We start from the raw sequence: 14,139 nt of genomic DNA, 5'->3' as shown, positions 1-14,139 counted from the left end.
AAAGTTTGCGAACCGCAAAGTTCGTGGTGGACCCCATTGACTTTAATGGCAGGCGATCCTTAAAAACCTCCAGGTCATATTTTCAGGCACAAAATACTTACTAGCTGTGCACACACAGTCCCACAACATGGGCACTGACATAACAAAAGTATTAAGTGAATCTGGGATCGACAACGACAAGCATTCTTGTTTTATCTGTGAAATTTTGACAATTCAGGACTCAGGAGCGCATGAAGGCCATGGAGGAGAGGCAAGGTCAGGGCAGGCTATGAAGGGGGTGCAGGAGATGATCGTTGCCACAGTCAGGGTAGCGCAGTCCTGTGCCAGTGTCCCAGTGTGCCAACCTGTGCTTGAGCCCCTCCCTCTGCCCGGCCCTTACCCCCACCTATGCAGGGCTCCACTGCAGTGGTCCGGAGGTGCCATTCCAGTGCTGCACCGAGATAGAGAGAACTGACACCAGCACCGAAATAGAGAGCACTGACACCAGCACTGAGATAGAGAGCACTGACACCAGCACTGAGATAGAGAGCACTGACACCAGCACTGAGATAGAGAGCACTGACACCAGCACCGTGATAGAGAGCACTGACACCAGCACTGAGATAGAGAGCACTGACACCAGCACCGAGATAGAGAGCACTGACACCAGCACCGAGATAGAGAGCACTGACACCAGCACTGTGATAGAAAGCACTGACACCAGCACCGAGATAGAGAGCACTGACACCAGCACCGAGATAGAGAGCACTGAAACCAGCACCAAGATAGAGAGCACTGAAACCAGCACCAAGATAGAGAGCACTGAAACCAGCACCGAGATAGAGACCACTGAAACCAACACTGAGATAGAGAGCACTGACACCACACCAGCACCATGATAGAGAGCACTGACACCAGCACCGTGATAGAGAGCACTGACACCAGCACCGTGATATATAATAGGCTTTCTATATTTGAAAGAAAGTATATTATATGTGTACAACCCTATATACTGTACACCTATAAAAGGACCTTTGTGCACCTAGTAGCTAGTGATTTGCAGACTGTCCCTGCTCCAAACACCAAACTGTCCCTCAGTCCCTACACTAATAAAAGACAGCTGCAGAATCGGGCAGCAATCAGCTCAGCAGTCAAGTATAATATGCTTTCTATATTTGAAAGAAAGTATATTATATGTGTACAACCCTATATACTGTACACCTATACCAGTCCTTAAAAGGACCTTTGTGGACCTAGTAGCTAGTGATTTGCAGACTGTCCCTGCTCCAAACACCAAACACTCCCTCCCTACACTGATAAAAGACAGCTGCAGAATCGGTCAGCAAGCACTCAGCAGCACAGCAGTCAGCAGTGCACCATAATATACTTGAAAGAAAGTATATTATAGGTGTATTACAACCCTATATACTGTACACCTATACCAGTCCTTAAAAGGACCTTTGTGGACCTAATAGTAATAGCTAGTGATTAAACTGACTGTCCCTGCTCCACACGACGTCCTGTTCCTACACTGACAAAAGACAGCTGCAGAATCAGTCAGCAGTGCACTCAGCAGCACAGCATTGCACCAGAATATACTTTGTATCTTTGAAAGAAAGTATATTCTAAGTGTATTACAACCCTATATACGGTACACCTATACCAGTCCTTAAAAGGACTTTTGTGGCCCTAATAGTAATAGCTAGTGATTAAACTGACTGTCCCTGCTCCACACAGCGTCCTGTCCCTACACTGACAAAAGACAGAATGTAAAATGGCCACCAGATCAGGTCTATTTATAAGGTAGGGGGTATGTCCAATTGTCCATGTGCTGAAATGTCTCAATTGGCTGTCCTGTACCCCATGATGGATGTGTCAGCATGGGTCAAAGTTCTTTACAATGTAAACGCATATGTCTGCCGCGCAAACAGCGGCAGAAGTCCGCCACCGAGCAAAATTTGCCGCAAACCGACTGCCGGGCAAACCGCAAGGCCATCTCTAGTCCCAACCTCCTGTCTTGATTTATTGAACCCGGGATGGCGGCACATAACATGAAGTGCCTCATCTAAAGTCCCAACTCCCCACTTTATTGCATAATTGTTACACAGGGTCTTGTAACAAATAAAATGTGTAGCGTTGCAATTCTCGACATGACATGGGTATTCCAGGAGCCTGCGGGTGGGGTGGACATCATTCTTGCCATGGCAAGAATCCCAGAAGCACCCCGAGATGTCCCCCAAAAACAAAGGTATTAGGGGTAGAAAAAGAAAATGGTGTCCCGATGTGGCAGCAGAAGGGAGAAGGATTCCAAAGGTGTTAAGTGAATGAGGAGAATAAGGGTTCACTGTAAAAAGTGCATTTTTAGAAGTCTTTGCATCCAATCAGAACAAGGAGCAAATTAAGGATTTGAGTCTAAAATATGGATACTTCATCCAAATAGGGAACAGTTGAGAGTTTTGGCCATATAAAGTATTCATGATTTTTCATTTATAACTTAATAACCAGACCAATTTTCAGCTTTCGGTGCTCTCACATTTTGAATGACAATTACTCAGTCATGCAACACTGGACCTATATGAAATTTTTGTCCTTTTTTTCCACACAAATAGAGCTTTCTTTTGGTGGTATTTAATCACCGCTGGGTTTTTAATTTTTTGTGCTATAAAATAAAAAATACAGAAAATTCTTCTTCATAAATTTTGGCCAAAATTTATACTACTACATATCTTTGGTAAAAATAAGTACAAATTGGTGGATATTATTTGGTCTTTGTGAAAGTTATAGAGTCCACAAGCTATGGTGCCAATATCTGAAAATTGATCACACCTGAAGTACTGACGGCCTATTTCAATTCTTGAGACCCTAACATGCCAGAAAAGTACAAATACCCCCCAAATGACCCCTTTCTGGAAAAAAGACATTCCAAGGTATTTAGTAAGAGGCATGATGAGTTTTTTGAAGTTGTAATTTTTTCCCACAATTCTTTGCAAAATCAAGATTTTTTTACTTTTTTTTTTTCACAAAATTGTCATATTATCAGTTTATTTCTCACACACAGCATATGCATACCACAAATTACACCCCAAAACACATTCTGCTATTACTCCCGAGTACGGCGATACCACATGTGTGAGACTTTTACACAGTGTGGCCACATACAGAGGCCTAACATGCAGGGTGCGCCATCAGGCGTTCTGGAGCACCCAGGAAAATTCTGACATTTATCTCCTACATGTAAAAATCATCATTTATTTGCTAGAAAATTACATAGAATCCCAAAACATTATATATGTTTTTTTTAGCAAACACCCTGGAAAATACAATTGTGGTTGTTGCAACTTTTTATCTCGCACGGTATTTGCGCAGCAATTTTGCGAATGCTTTTTTTTGGAAAAAAAACTGTTTTGTGCTTAAAAAAAAACAAAAAACACAGTAAAGTTAGCCCAATTTTTGCATAATGTGAAAGATGAAGTTACGCTGAGTAAATATATACCTGACATGTCACTCTTCAAAATTGCACGCGCTCGTGGAATGGCGCCAAACGTCGCTACTTAAAAATCCCCAAAGGCGACGATTAAATTTTTTTTTACTGGTTATATATTTTGAGTTACAGAGGAGGTCTAGGGCTAGAATTATTGCTCTCGCTCTAACGTTCGCAGCGATACCTCACATGTGTGGTTTGAACACCGTTTTCATATGTGGGCGGGACTTACGTATGCGTTCACTTCTGCATGCGAGCACATGGGGAAAGGGGCGCTTTTAAATTTTTTTTTTTTTTTTTATTGTTCATTTTACTTTATTTATTTTAGTTTGACATTTTTTTTCCCCAAAAATACATTTTTTGATCACTTTTATTCCTATTACAAGGAATGTAAACATCCCTTGTAATAGGAATATGGCATGACAGGTCCTCTTTACAGTGAGATATGGGGTCAATAAGACCCCACATCTCACCTCTCAACTGAGAAGCCTAAAAAAACAAAAACAAAAAAAACAACATTCTGGCTTTGATCGTATTGTCGAGTCGGTAGAAGCACCGGAGGGCAGCGGGAGGGGGGGGGGGGATGTCTATGGCTGGGTATTGCAGGGTATCACCGACTATGGATGGGTATCTCAGAGTATGGCTGGGTATCTCAGAGTGTGGCATTGCAGAGTATTGCGTTGCAGAGCATTGCAGGGTATTGGCGGGTGTTGCAGAGCATTGCAGAGTGTTGCGGGGTATTGGCGGGCGTTGCAGAGCATTGCAGAGTGTTGCAGGGTATTGGCGGGTGTTGCAGGGTATTGGCGGGTGTTGCAGAGCATTGCAGAGTGTTGCAGGGTATTGGCGGGTGTTGCAGAGCATTGCAGAGTGTTGCAGGGTATTGGCGGGTGTTGCAGAGCATTGCAGAGTGTTGCAGGGTATTGGCGGGTGTTGCAGAGCATTGCAGAGTGTTGCAGGGTATTGGCGGGTGTTGCAGAGCACTGCAGATTGTTGCAGGGCATTGCAGAGTGTTGCAGGGCATTGCAGAGTGTTGCAGGGTATTGGCGGGTGTTGAAGAGCATTGCAGAGTGTTGCAGGGTATTGGCGGGTGTTGCAGAGCATTGCAGAGTGTTGCAGGGTATTGCAGAGTAATGGCAGGGTATTGCAGAGTGTTGCAGGGTATTGCAGAGTAATGGCAGGGTATTGCAGAGTAATGGCAGGGTATTTCAGAGTGTTGCAGGGTATTGCAGAGTATTGGCAGGGAATTGAGGGGTTAATTTTCGGTGAGCAGCGATGTGGGCACTGCAGATGCAGCCCACATCGCTGCTGACACCGATCTCTTCCCCCTCCGCTGTACCGATCGGTACAGAAAGGGGGAGGGAGGAACCGGCGTCATAACATGATGCTGATTTGTTTGCAAGTGATCACTCCGTCATTTGACGGAGCGATCACGTGGTAAACGGCCGTGATGAGTGGCCGTTTACCGTGATCCGTGATGCGCCGGGTCCTGTGGACCCGGCGGTCACGTATGCTCTCGAGTGCGCGCCCCAGGGGGCGCGCGAGAGCGGAATTCTGGGAGGACGTCATATGACGGCCTCCCAGAGTTAAACAACCGCCCTGTAGCCGTCATTTGGCTATGGGCCGGTTGTTAAGTGGTTAAATTAGCATAATAGATATAATGCCCATATCCACATACGTGGGATGCCAAAAATAGTTTAAAAAGTTTCAGAACAGAACAAAACTTCTACTTTGGTAAGGGGTCAAATATCTTATGTGGACAAATGGAGTTAATATTTTCTAATCCATCATTCATGAATCTTGCATTTATGGAGGATGTGTCTTATCCCCCATACACACTATTAGATTTTCTGCTGATTTTTGTCTTCAGATTTACCAAAACCATGGAGTGCAAGGGCCTGCCTGATTGCATACAAATTAAAACTCTTAAGGTTTGACCTCATATTATATGGTTTTGGTAAATCTGAAGACAAAAATCTGCAGAAAATCGAATACAGTAGTATACATAACACAAATACAACATACAATGTAAGAAGTGAGATGGAACACCCATATTCAGATGGTGAGTTGCACAATATCAGTGCAGCTGGATTCCTATGTCTGTGGTAAGCCTCAAGGGGACATTGACATTATGCAATCATCTCCTGGCGGAACAAAGGCCTGTTTTGAGCTGATAATCACTGCACACAAAGCAAAGTTCTGATCCCATGACTGAGCATTACTAAATATCAAGCAAAAATACAGGTTCAATTCTATTCATATTCATTTCAGCAGTCATTTTACTGAGTCTTGTTTTTCCTTGTAGGTCTTCATTGTTCTGCTCATCATGCTGCCGTTTACAACTGATGCATCTGAGAGACTGGTAGAAGATCTCTTTCAGTACATTGATGCTCATCAAGATGACTTTGTTAAGGTAAAAAAGAACCAATGTTATACATTCAATAAGCAGAGCGCTATTCAATCCCTGGATACCAGGCCTAGCAGTTACATTTATCTGTTTACTGCAGCTGGATGTTACCTTGTCAAATATTAATTATATCATAGAAAGTATAGGATATAGTCAATTTATGAGCGTGAAATGCATTGACGTGTATGCAGTAATTACAGAAAATACGGTTCATATTAGTTACAGGTGTGTCGTAGGCAACAAGGCATAGTCTGGGTGGCCAATTCAATTTTCTAGGTGCCCAGAAGAGTGTCTCTCTTCATAGTTTTAGTCCCCTTTCAAACCTGAGCGTGTAGCATATGTAGGTGATTTTGAGGTTTTTATGTGGGGTTTTTCTTGCAATGTTTTTTTTTGTGCGTTTTTAGGAGCAAAGAGCCATACAGGAGCTTTTTTTGGCCCCATAGGTTGTTATTATGGGAGCACCTGAAAACACATATCCTACTTTTCAGCTTTTTTTGGGACCATAGATTGTTATTATGGGAGCACCTGAAAACACATATCCTACTTTTCAGCTTTTTTTTTTTTTTTTTACACGCTCTTGAAGCTGAAGTTAGTGGGCCAATACCCCCATGATGTTCCAAAAGTAGCTCAATGCTTCGGGGGTTGAGCTACAGGTGACTGAACACTTTAAAGTGAACAGAAACAATTTAAAAGCATGGGATTTTGCTTGTTGAGCGTTTTTGGAGCTTTGAGCTTCAAGATACAAAACACTCAGGTGTGAAAGGGGGCTTATATTGCAGTTTTCAGAAAATAGCTAGAATATGAAATGATTCTCATAAAGAGAATAAAATGAAACACTGGATTCATATCTAACTAACTACATGCCAATGCCTTGCTGGGTCAGGATGTAGGAGTAAGGGTACATAGAGACTGATCAGTATGAATTTTTAGGTGCACCATTTTGTAGTTGTATTTGATGGATGCAGTGGTAATTCATCTGTGATTCCAGCATAAAATGAAAGCTTAACTTTTTGTAAATGCTGAATGTGCTAACTAAAAGTACAACTAAAGGCAAAACTTTTTTTTAGTTTTGGATAGAGTGGAGAGGGATTAGAACACATATTATGTTTCTGTTCTGGTCTGTTTCCCCCAGTTTGGGAGATTCGCCCTCTCTATTTGTCCTGTTTACCATTATCATTGAAAGTAAAAGAAAATCCTACATTCTGTTCCCAGAAAAGAAATAGAAGGGAAATCCTCCAATGGGGACACTGATTCTGGTGACCTGGGGGACCCAAAGGGATTCCCCTAATTTGCAGGCATTTCCTCTCCCTTCCTGTTTGGCTATGGGACAGGAAGTGAAGGCAAATCTCCCCAATGGGGCACAGATGGCAAAAAAATGACAGAGGTTATAACTCTCCCTTGCTCTGTCCAAAATGGAAAAAAAAATGCTTTTAGCTATACTTTAACTGCTTTAATTAATAGTGGGCCTATACCAAAATGTGGTCTTTACAGCGACCTGTGATGAACATGCATCAAATAGCACAAAACTTTAATAGATTTGTACAATTTGCCTCAATCTTCTCAAATGAAACAATTATAGGCCCTTATATTGCTGTTAAATTATGTAGTTAAAGTTAAATCACATCCAGTATTTCACTAGCATAATAATATCTTGGAGGTGTAGGAATGGACCAGAATTCCCAAATATGCTATAAATCCTACATGTGGTGCATTGGCATCCCTGCAATGGACCAGTGGCATTATCAATTTAGACAGTAATGATCTATTTGTTGGAACTGGGGAAGTCTGACTTGATATGGCTGTTGCAGCCCAAAATGCACTAACTGGAACAGTAATAGTCAAAGCCTCACCATGCCAGGAACAACTGTATTAGTGCAGACTACAGCTAGGACCCCTGGGCTAAACCCAGTCTTAGAGGCCCCATGCAGTTATTGCTACTATCACTATAGTTATCACCAGTGGCGGCTGGTGCTCCATGTTTTGGGGGGTGGCAAAACCGCCCCAAAAACCTTCCCCCCCGGTCGGTCGCACAACCCCCCCCCCCGATGCTCCATTGTCAGCCCACCAGCCCCACACTTACCCCATCTAGGTCTCCATTAGCGATTCCTCCTCATCGGCTTCACCCGGTGTCTCCTCCTCCTTCACGGCAGCTTACCCTAAGTCCTCTCCTCCTCCTCAGTGGCCAATACGATCACTTCTCCTCTTAGCCAGTTGGGTTTCAGTACCCGCTTCCTGATTGGCTGGGAGGAGAATCGTGAAGACAATAAGAAATATTAATTTGCTATTGTTGTCACACAACTGGGCGGGCTCAGGACACGGTGCTCTGCACCCCGATCCCACTCTTTTTTTTTTATGCCAATGAAATCCTCTGGATCTAATTAAGTCCTTCAAAAAATTAATTAAAAAAAAGCAAAAAAATAAGGTCCGTGCATCCTGCACCTTGCATGTAGATTAGGGGCCGGACAAATGGATTACCCCAGCACCCCTTATACTGGATATAATGCTTATACAAATGTTATAATTTCAACTAAACTGCCCAAAAATAACTATAAAAATATATATTTTTCATCAGTTTATGAAAAGAGTCTTCAGTGGAGTTGGATATTGAATATATCTCAGTGTACAGTCATTGTATAGCCCTCCATACTGTATCTGTTTATTGTAGTCAGTAAAAAAATAACGTGAATACAGTTGTTTTGGAACCTCTCTTAATAGACTTCAGTAAGGATTTAATATGACTTTACTGCCAGTACGTTACATGGCAATGTTTTAGATTTCTGCTAACATTGTCTATGGTAGAAGAAAGCTTGTATTTTATAGTGAAATACTTATATTTTATATCATGCAGGAGCTTAAAGAATGGATAGCTGTTCCAAGTGATTCCAGTGACCCTCAGCTTCGTGAAGAATTAATACAAATGGTAGAAATAACTGCTCGGAGGATTCAAACTTTGGGAGCCACAGTACAGCAAGTAGACACGGGATTTGAAACGGTTGGTATCAATTAAGAAGACATTTACAAATAAGCACCTTATTCTTTTCTTACATATTAAAGTATATTTAATCCTAGAACAAACTGTGATATGTTGCATCTTACCAGTCCTTAGAAGTGGTGGCTGCCTTAAGCCTAGTACACAATGGCCCATTTCTATTGAACCGGCTGACATTCGGTCCACGTGTACTGCATTTGGCCGGCTTCTGTCAAAAGACCGGAGTCTTCTGGCGGGGGGGCCGCCGCCCTGTCAGAACACAATAGTACTGCAGGGGAGATCGCTGTACTAATGTCAGATAGTTACTACAGCGGATCCTTCTGAGCTGTCGTTTTTTTTTTGTTCAGCCCTGCTACTAAACTACTAGTGTGTACCTTCGTTTTTTTTATGGCTTCTGTGCCTTTATTTTCATGTGGTAATCCTGCAAATAACACAATTCCTGTCCAGGACTGCACTCACCCCTCCACTGTATTTATGGAGGGAGCAATTATAGAAAGATACCTGTTGTTCCTTTTAAAAATATTGTATCCTATTGTATCCTTGTCACATCTTGTGCACTGAACTGAAATCTCAAACAATGTTATCAGCTTTCTAGGTTATCTTCTGTGAACTACAAATCAACTCCCCTCTGTGTAAAGGGAATAACGAGAAGGGGAGATGTTTGGTGACCTAACCAGTTAAAGTTGACAATGCTTCTACTTCATGGACACAGTACAGCAAGTAAACATCACCCTAGGACAGGAAGTGTGTTACTGGCAGGGTCACTAGGGGAATTAATGGGAAAGAAAACATAAAAAAAGGAAACGAATGAAGCACATTACTGATGATGACCTATTGACCTGAAAATGCAGGGCAGAGCTTATCAGTGTGACATAGTACATTGGAATTTGCTGCAGCACTATCCCACTGGTCCCTGCTGTTTTCTGGGACCCATGTGTCTCCCAGAATACAGCGGGGGGGGGGGGGGGAGTGGCGTATATACCCGCAGGTGGCACAGGCATCTATGCCCAGAAGTGGGAGCCAAATACCTGTAATAGACAGGTATTTGCTCCCACCCTCCCCCCTGAAAGGTGCCAAATGTGACACTGGAGGGGGGGGGGGGTGGAACCGTAAAAGTGGAAGTTCCATTTTTGGGTGGAACTCTGCTTAAAACATTATTGATGTGCTCTATCTGAGTCTCTATTTAGGGTTGCCTCTTTGCTGAGGCTGACTAAAAAAAAGTTGTTTTGCTTAAAGCTGGCCTTACACTAATTAAACTTTAGTTTGTCCAGCAGGGACTGAACAAATTTAAATTAGTGTGTGAGCTTCACCGTTCTACAGACATTGGTTAATCGACTTTGATTAATTGTTCCATCCAATACAATGTCCATGCACGGGAAATCGCCCCATCCACCTAAAAACGGCAAAAAAAACTAACAAAAACGAACCATCTAGGGCCAACTTTAGTGACCACAAGAGTATACGGACCTCTGCTACTTCAGGGTCTATGATTCTGGTAAGCTGCTTGTTTTATTTGCAGGGACGGTGATCAGCTCACTGCTGCATGTAAATTTAAAGGCACGGTTTATTTTACAAGAGTAATCTGAAGAGCTGGACAGTAAGAGCACTGCTTTTTTTTCCCCTAGATCTAAAGACTGGTTAGCCACAACATGTTACATTATTTAAGGGTCTTAATAGACATTATATGGAATATTTAAAATGTAGCAAAGAAGATTTTCCCCAAACATTCACTGGTGGTGGATCAATCATCCTCATTTAAAACACAGGCACCAGAAAGATTCACCTGCAGCAAATGTTCGGCAAATGTCAATTTTACAAATATGCCCCCAAATGTAGAACTTTTCCAGAGCAGTGTAAATTTAAACAAAGTGCTTCTGTCCTCTGTACAACTGAGCTATTCCCTTCTGGTTTATTGTAGTCTGTATTAATACAAATCTCTGTTTACAAGAAGGTTTAATTTCAGAAATTTATAATGTGAACACACACAAAGCTATTACATGATGCATAGCATACTAGCAATTATAACTTCCAATTGGGTAGATTTCCCCACACTTTCCATTTGACAGGTGTCACAGAAGATAAAATTAGAAGAAATATTCCCATCACATAAATAGTTTTAGTAGAAGCTGAAAGGGCCCGTCACATTAGGAAGAGGAGATTTATGGTGCTTACAACATAGAGAAGAAGTGGAGTCCGTACTTGATTACCAAATAAGCAGAGTAGGCATCAGCCTGTGGGCCCCGTGCCATTTAAGGGCCCTGCAACAAAGGATCAAAATAATATTGATTTGATCTTGAAAGAAGATTACAATGAAGCTTTATTAAATTGTTTACAAAAGATAGAGAAAAAGGAATTGACTCATGAAAACAAAAACTTTACAGACTTTTTAGAGAAAATACTGTATTCATGTATTGTACCCTACATAAACCATAGACATAAGGTTTAGATTACAGTTTCAAAAAGGAAAGTGGGTAAGGGAAAGGACATGGACCGTTTGGCCAGAGTGTCAACTGGCCAGGTCAGTGGTAGGAGTTCCGATTCATCCAAAGTGAGGATGGAGTTCACCAATAAGGACCAATGAATAATTCAGAAGATGAGGAAAGATATCCTCAAAAAAAGGGGCCTGTACCCTCAAGAAGAACACACAGTAGAATACTCCTAATATACGCTTTATTGAAAAATTGCCCACAAATAAACAATTGGTAAACATTCACAAAAGATGGCAAAACAGTTTAAAATGACAACGTTGTCTTAAAAAAACAGCCATGCCACTTTCATTCATACAAGACACTAAACAGGTTAGTAAAGATGACACGTGAGAAGGGGGTCCTGCTGCCTACCTTTAGGTCACCCAGGACCACGGTATACCCTGTGTCTCCAGTATTGGTAGAATCTGTACCGAACCAGCAATCATGTACATCTTATCCTGACAGTATATCAATTTAGCATATGACACCTACAAACAGGTCTGAAGGGCCCCTGGGAAACACATGGGGCACTTGCAACTGAATGCTAGGTGCCTACCTTGAGGACATCCAGGCCCACTATATGCCCTGTGTCATCACTATTCAGTGCAAAGGAGGGAGTCCGTGGCGGACCAGCATACATTTACAGCAGTGGAGGTTATAGGTTATAGCCAAGTTCTGAGTTCCTGTGGTATTCAACAATTAAAAGCCACTGCTGTCTACACAAACCCAACAATGAGCAGCAACATAAGGGCTCAAAACCAAAAGGAAGGGATTCAATATCAAGATGTATGCCATAGGGATGAATGATGCAAATGGTAATGGGGTATTCCAAGTGTGGTCACTGAGTATCAAAGCGCAACTCCCAGGCTATTCACATAAATTCAGCCTGTGATCACATCACTGCTAGTGTCACCCCATTCTGCGGGGAGGCCATCACACAGATGCACAGGGCACTGACAATACTTCAGCGAGGAGGTATGACTCGCATGCAGTTGTCCACCATCTTCCGTGGTGGAGGGAAACCTTCCTCCTGCATCCACTTGTCGCTGGTACCAGCTAATGTTGGTGCTGCCAGTCACTTGGGTTCCCTTGTTGCAAGCTTAGTGTACATACATTTCTGGCCCCTCACTTCCGGTTTTACTTACGGTTTCTGCGATTTTCACTTCCTGTTTGTCAAGAATGGACGTGGGCAATCAGATGGTAGATCGCCTGGGCATGGTTGATACACGGGAGTGGTGGGGTACTAAACTAACACGTTTCACCCACCTAGCACGTGGGTTTTATCAGGGTGGGTGACACCAAATTATAAAGCCTCTTATAAAGGCTTAGAAATTACCCCCCTCTGGGGGATGACATCACTTCTTGCCCATTTTGCTTACAGTCTTATCTACATTTGAACACATATACAGCTTGGCACAGATTGTGTATACAGAGCAACTACATTTGCTTGATCACTGGAGAGAAACACTTTTGAGGGGAATATGGCGTACTACAAAGAGTGCGAAGTAAATGATAAATAGTAAATAGGGTTAAACACATCATTGTTCATTACCCATAGGGATATGGTGACCTGACAATGATATGGTGTGTCACAGCTAGCATTGTTCCTACCCTATCCATACTATCTAGGGGGTTAGGAAAACCTGTAAATTTTATTCCGTGTTTAACCCCTTCAGAGCAAGACATCCTAAACAAAAACTGCTACTCTTTTGAGTAATACAGTGTTGTAGTCCTCTCTTCTGCTCAATTAATTTCATCACATAGTAGCCTTGAACCTTTAGTCCACCCGGGCACCTCTGGTGATATTTTGCAAAATGTTTGGCCAATGGTCTCTCGTCTGGGGTTTGTATAGTCGATAGATGTTCTCCCATCCCATCCGTACCTTTAATGAGCATTTTGGTTTTAGCCACACTTAGCATGTGGCAGGGGCATTCTATCATGTACAAGACTCGAGATGTATTGCAATGAAGTGTCTGATCCAATCAAAGTTTTGGAGAGAAAGTATCCATCTTGTCTACAAATTTACATATGTGGCATCTATCATATGGATACATTCCCTTTAGGGGTGGCAGATCAGTGAGCCAGATACATGCAGGTGTTTTGATAAACTCCAAATTCACCAGTTCGTCAGATAAATTCCTGGCTCTTTTTGCAACCAGAAAGGGTCTAGAGCCCACTATGGCTGCCATTTGAGGATATTGTGTCAAAAGGTGCCAGTGTTTTTCCAAAATGCCTCGAATCTCCTTTCACTGTATACCAAAAGGGGTGATAATCACCGGATCTGGCGAGATCTGTGTAGGGTTTGCGTTTTTTCCTGCAATGCTTTTCTTTTCAAATTTTTCAGACATTGGTGCGGATATTTTGTCTCTCTAAAACGTCTGTAGAGTTGAATGGCTTCAGTTTGATAGTCAGACTCTAAAGTGCAGGAAGCATGACGTTGCAGCCAGGCCCCAGTGAGGGTTAAAACTGTAAGTAAAATGGGCAGGAAGTTATGTCACAGGATATCCCCTGAGGGGGGTAATTTCTAGTGATGCACCGAAATTTCGGACGCCGAAACATATCGGCCGAAAATGCCCTTTTCGGCAATTTGCCGAAAGAGAAAAACGGCCGATAATGGAGCCGAAAATGGGGCGTGGCCTGGGTGGGGGCGGGGCTCCGCCCCCCGCCCCTGGTGACGCCCATCATGGGGGTTGTATAGCGCAGGAGAGCCGCCTCCGCCGCCTATTTGATCACAGCGCTGGGAACATCACAGCTTTCATTTCAATAGCTGTGTGTTCCCGGCCGCGCGCCGTCACACGCAGCCCCTCCCCCTTGTCCG

At 42.8% G+C, this 14,139-nt stretch overlaps 1 protein-coding gene across 3 annotated transcripts in view; it reads left to right on the top strand.

The window, feature by feature from the left end:
- The window catches only part of LOC143997005 (beta-Ala-His dipeptidase-like), a 102,810-nt gene that overhangs the window by 19,703 nt on the left and 68,968 nt on the right, over positions 1–14,139 (top strand). For all 3 annotated transcript variants that reach the window (XM_077492360.1, XM_077492361.1, XM_077492362.1), the window contains 2 exons: positions 5,763–5,870; positions 8,713–8,856. In XM_077492360.1, the coding sequence (XP_077348486.1) occupies positions 5,763–5,870; positions 8,713–8,856 (252 nt within the window). The remainder of the gene's footprint in view (positions 1–5,762; positions 5,871–8,712; positions 8,857–14,139) is intronic.

The sequence above is a fragment of the Lithobates pipiens genome, unplaced genomic scaffold (assembly GCF_037356315.1).
Source record: "Lithobates pipiens isolate NorthernLeopardFrog02 unplaced genomic scaffold, aLitPip1_a1.2 Scaffold_19, whole genome shotgun sequence".
NCBI classification, from domain to species: Eukaryota; Metazoa; Chordata; class Amphibia; order Anura; family Ranidae; genus Lithobates; species Lithobates pipiens.
Note: the sequence above shows the minus strand (reverse complement) of the source record. Positions and strands in the feature narration are given on the sequence as shown.